General features: G+C 35.8%; 1 protein-coding gene across 1 annotated transcript; it reads right to left on the reverse strand.

Annotated features, from left to right (window-relative positions):
• Window positions 1–1860: 1860 nt before the first annotated feature.
• Window positions 1861–3741, reverse strand: LOC110904964 (probable WRKY transcription factor 54). The gene is made up of 3 exons (XM_022150826.2): window positions 3336–3741; window positions 3112–3213; window positions 1861–2368 (listed from the first exon to the last, which is right to left on the reverse strand). The coding sequence occupies exons 1-3, from the start codon at window positions 3650–3652 to the stop codon at window positions 1966–1968; spliced, it is 822 nt and encodes a 273-aa protein (XP_022006518.1). The 5' UTR covers window positions 3653–3741; the 3' UTR covers window positions 1861–1965.
• Window positions 3742–5234: the final 1493 nt, after the last annotated feature.

Below are 5234 nucleotides of genomic sequence, written 5' to 3' on the forward strand. Positions count from 1 at the left end.
CGCCACGTAACCTGTGAGCCTCTACGAGCACGCCACACAGTCGCACCGTATTGGCTCACTCTGGTGCGCCGCGCACGCACAACAGGACCCATGCACCATGCGCAACCGCGCGCCTTCGTGCCACGTCACGCGCGTTGAACCCGAACGCTACTTGGTCCTTGCAGCCTCTGTGGTCAACCACGCGCACGCGGTCAAAAATACAAAGGCGGCTCTCAAGCGGCTCGCGGTGATGCGAGCGTGCGAAGTGCGCCATCAAAGTGCGCCACATTGCGCCTCAGTGCTCTCGCGCGCGCGAGTTAGGGTGCTCCGCACCCTTCGCGAGGACACTAGTGTGTGCTTCCATGAAACAATAAGGATGAAGAGTTCCACCTTAAATACATATTTAAGTTCCATCTCTCATCCGATGTGGGACAAGGTGCTACTTTCCCTTTTGTTTCAGTTTCAATGTTTCAAACACCCAACTTTGAGCATCGATATCTCATTCATCTTAGCTCCGTTTTGGACGTGGTTTAGTTCGTTGCGAAGCTCTTCCAACATAGAACACAAACCCACAAATAAATATATAAAACCCGCTCATTTTATTATATTTATTTCTAGTCCAAAATAGGAAAAAAATCATTTTCCTATATTTGTGAAAAATGCTATTTTCACCTATTTTTTCCAACTAAAACTCGTCTGTATTTTGTCTCAATTTATTTGTTACTATCTAAACACGTAAATATTTTATTTTGTAATTAAATTCATGAGGAAATTTGAACATGTGACAAAAAGTATTAACATTCATTTACTATTTTTTAATTACTACAAAATACAAATTAATAGTAGATATAAAATACTATAATTAAGCATTTCTCTTCCATACCCGACCTCTTTTTAATTACTACAAAATACAAATTAATTGTAGACATAGAATACTATAATTAGCATTTCTCTTTCATACCCGACCTCTAGATGGCACACTCATCCCAAAAAGACATGGCGTATTGATAAGGTGTCTCTCATGTATCCTAGAGATAGCTGGGAGGTTCAAAACTTCAAATTCTGCAAGGTGCGTATATTGATGATTAATAGTGGTAGATTATGAGTAAGTTTGTTATTAAAAAAAAAAGTAAAGAAAAGAAAGATGGTACATTCCCCCACACCCCAATAGTCACCACCCACTACCCCATGCCTGCGATACTCTTCACACCACCGCCCCATGCCCCCTTCACAGCCGACCCTTAGCGGTGTTCCGCACCTTTACTCCAGGAGGTGATCTTAACCCACACCTCTGTGATATATACTAATGATCAGTATAGTTGTAATACCGTTTTTTTGAAACAGAAGATGAAAACGATCACTATTAAAAAATACGCTCGTCATAGAGTAACTTTAAAACAAACGAAAAGCACAGTTAACATTTTCTATTAAAAAATATAAATATAAAGCTTTAAGTATATATTTGTAATCTCAATCGTTCTAAGATGAGTCAAAGTCATATATTGTTGATTTGATTTATATGAGTCAAAGTCGTGCTATTTTTTTGAATTTCCTGGATGTGATTATCAAAATGGTCCCAAAGAGTCCAAGACCTAACTTTTACTTTATAAATACATTTCTCACAACTTTTATAGATCATCACGGTTGTTAAATAAAGCAATATGAGATAATAAAGAATATAACACGTCGATTGAAAGTGAAATAAACCACACAAAAGGAATTCCCAAGAGGACTTTTTTTTGTACATAATCAAATAAAAACATTTAAATTTACATTTTTATCATTTTTTATTTGTACGACTGAAATCAATCACCACTATAATTGGGTTCATTGTACCCTGTCCGTTAAAAACCACAAAAGTATTTTTTTTAACTTCTTAAGTCGTACTAAATCATAATTAATAACAAAATTTGAAATGATTACAAATAAAAGTTACATATTTTAACTTAGCCTCAAAGTTGATTAATTCAACCTACCAAAAACAAACTAAGAAAAAACAATATCATCAAATGACATGTCACTTAAACTTCCATCATTCTTGAAGCATTCAAATTCATCTAGCAATATCTCTTTCCAAACCAAAGCAGGGCATGATTGTGCACCATTGACAGATGAAACCTTGTTAGTTAGATCATCTTGTTTTGCGGAGGGGTCAATGTGGCTTTTTGTAATAGTAGAGGGGTTGTTTGGTAAACTGTGGTGGTTCTTAGAGTTTTTACAATCAAGGTCAAGTCCTCTTCTAGGGTGAGAGGAAGTAATATTTGGAGGTGGGCAAGTGTGATGGCCAAAATAAATGATTTGGAACATGTTGGATCCATCTTTTAACTTCTGAACCTGTTTTAATGCTTTGCACCCATAAACTTGCTTGTGTGTGCACCTAAAATAACATCTGCAATCAAAATACAAGTTTTAAAATAAAATTTCCTAAACAATGTTAATTAAAACATAGTCATATACATAATATATTTGTACGTAATGTTTTTTGCTGATTTTGGGTAGAGAGAGTGGGGTTTGGCTACAAAGTCCATTTTTCCTACAAAGTGTACAAAGTCATAAAACACCACAATTTCAGCCATGAAACACACTCAAAACCCACAAATAACAGAGTGAAGATCACTAAAACACAATATCCAAACCCTAACAGTCCATAAAAACTTCAAACACACCATAACTATGAAAATAAAACACAACATGATAATCAACATAAAACACACTAATGTTATTCATTCGAAAATGAAAGCCTTATCATCCAAAACACAACACAAAACCCACAAATATAGTGTTTTAGTATTCTTCACTTTATTATTTGTGGGGTTTGAGTGTGTTTTATGGCTGAAATTGTGGTGTTTTATGACTTTGTACACTTTGTAGGAAAAATAGACTTTGTAGCCAACTTCCACCCGCTGGTTACATATGTATTATATAACCGTCTTATTTATCAAGAGATATTGGATTTAAATAACCCAAACTTTACCCGATTGGCCGATAACACTCTCAACTTTCGATTTGTACCAAACCACTTCCAACTTTCAACTTATTAGCTGATAGCACTGCCAAACTAATTGAACCCTAACCCCGTTAGTGTTTTTGCTAATGTAACACCTGTGTTAATTTTTTTTAAGGAGAAAATACCTTGGGAAGTCAGAATTGAGAATCTCCTTTTGTCCATATTTCCTCCATGCATAACCATCTTCAATGGTCTCACTAACCTCCATTCTCGAACCTACGATCTTTCTGCAAAACCTTAAACTAATAAACAAAACATGTTGTGTTGAATCAAACAATTTACACATGCATGACAAAGCACGTAGGTGTACATTTGTTTGCAACAAAAGTTGCAAGCATATTATGTGTACCTTCTCTTGTAACCGCCTCTCCGACCCTTCGCAACCGGTTCCGGTGTCTTCCCGGTGTGAACTTTCGGTATCTGGTCATCGGAACAAGCCGAACTGATCGCATGGGAACTCACCGGAACCCTACTGACCTCACCGGAATTGGAAGAATTCAACACCAAAAGGCCACCATAGAAAGATTGAGATATTTCAGTCACGAGATCATCAACAGAAACCAACCCATCATCATTAACTTTCTGGGTAAGTAAATTCTGCAGCTTCTTTGCAGAATTTCTGCCTTTGGTTAGGGTTTCCACCAATTCTTTCTTGTTTATGTCCATTGTACGGACAAGATCAGCTTTACAATGAATAAAGTATTTTGTTGTAGGTGAACCCAGAAGTGAGAGGTGATATGTGATTTTTATATATATCTACCACCATATATATGTATGTATAGGAGAGAGAGAGAGAGAGAGATGAGGGTAATATTGACTGTCGAGTGAGAGAGAGCTAGCACCATTAATTTGAGTGAGTGTGACGTCAACCATTCTAGAACTTTTTTTTTATGACATCCGAAATACTGTGATCATTCAAAAATTAGCATACATAAAAGTCCATTTGATTAGGATTTAGCCCTTAATTATGTTGAACTAAGCCATTAATTAAAGTCATAAAAGCACCACTATCAACATGATTAGTGATAAGGTTTTAATTTGTTTAAAAGGCAGTTTATACGGCAGCGAAAAATAAAGGTAAAACCAACAGGAACTAAAACCACAAGTTAAGTAAATGTATAAAAACATAAAGTTTTTAGTAAACCACCCGCTCCAGCCGATTGCAACGCCCATCCTTAGTTGTACCTACTGACCTGCAAAGCATGCAACTACGTGTCAACAATAAAGTTGGCGAATTCACAAAATTTAAGTTTAGTAAAAGTAAAGTTCACAACGTTTTGATTTAAGTATGACTGGGGTAGCTAACCCTCATCATATGACTAAACTGTGTACCGAATGCTGATGTTTCGTTTGTGCCCTCAACAATGTCTATCAACATTAAAGCAAGAGTGAAGGTTAGAAGTTCACGTCCGACCTCCAGCCAGGGGCGGACCCACTCTTAGCGGGTCGGGGTCCCCGGACCCCAATCTTTTCTTAAAAAGTAGTAGAGACAATATAGAAATTTTTTAAAGGACCCCATAAAAATATTTCTATGGACCCCATAGTATCAAACCCAAACTTGTTGAAGTGGCAAACCTCTTCCCATTTAAAGCAAAAGCCATGGGTTCGAGACTCTTCGCCTCCCTTTTTTGTGAAATTTCCCGGTTCCCATATTAATTTGCAGATTTTGAGTTGTTTGTTTTTCTATACTAGTGATGGGTAGTTAATTAGTTTTGGTAACTTTGAATATTTAAGTAAAAGTGAACTGGTGTGAAAGATAATTTATAGGACACACATTTCTAAATTTGTAACCGTAAATTTGGAAGTAACATATTTTTTCATATAAATTTCTTTTTAAGACTAAATTCCTATCACATTATCACACACTAAATTTGTAATTCTTTTAAAAATAAATACAAATGTATAACTGATATGTCCCTTAAGTTAAAAATTCTCAACTTACATTTTTATTATTTATTTTTGTTAGCTTTAAACTTTTAATTCATCCATGTTAATCTAATTAGCCACGTTCATGTATATCCCACTGTACCGCCACAACGTTCGATCCTATTTACTAGTTTTTTTTTCTTTTAAATTCAAAATAACGTCTCATGTTTTAGGAGTGCATTACTTACGTAGGCTGCGAAGTATGTGATTATTGCTAATGTTATTTTTTTGTCGTTGAACTCCCGGATCCAATGTCTACAATAGTGTTGACATTACTAAAATTTTTCTGAATTAATTAACAAAAATAAACACGACTAACAAC

This window comes from Helianthus annuus, chromosome 14, assembly GCF_002127325.2.
Source record: "Helianthus annuus cultivar XRQ/B chromosome 14, HanXRQr2.0-SUNRISE, whole genome shotgun sequence".
Classification (NCBI taxonomy): Eukaryota; Viridiplantae; Streptophyta; class Magnoliopsida; order Asterales; family Asteraceae; genus Helianthus; species Helianthus annuus.

Excerpts from the sequence above, each read along its gene's own strand:
- LOC110904964 (XM_022150826.2), bottom strand. The coding sequence starts at position 3,652 with ATGGACATAAACAAGAAAGAATTGGTGGAAACCCTAACCAAAGGCAGA. Across the intron at positions 3,214-3,335 it reads AGAGGCGGTTACAAGAGAAG|AAAGATCGTAGGTTCGAGAA; the intron begins GTACACATAATA and ends AAGGTTTTGCAG. Across the intron at positions 2,369-3,111 it reads CTCAATTCTGACTTCCCAAG|ATGTTATTTTAGGTGCACAC; the intron begins GTATTTTCTCCT and ends TTTTGATTGCAG.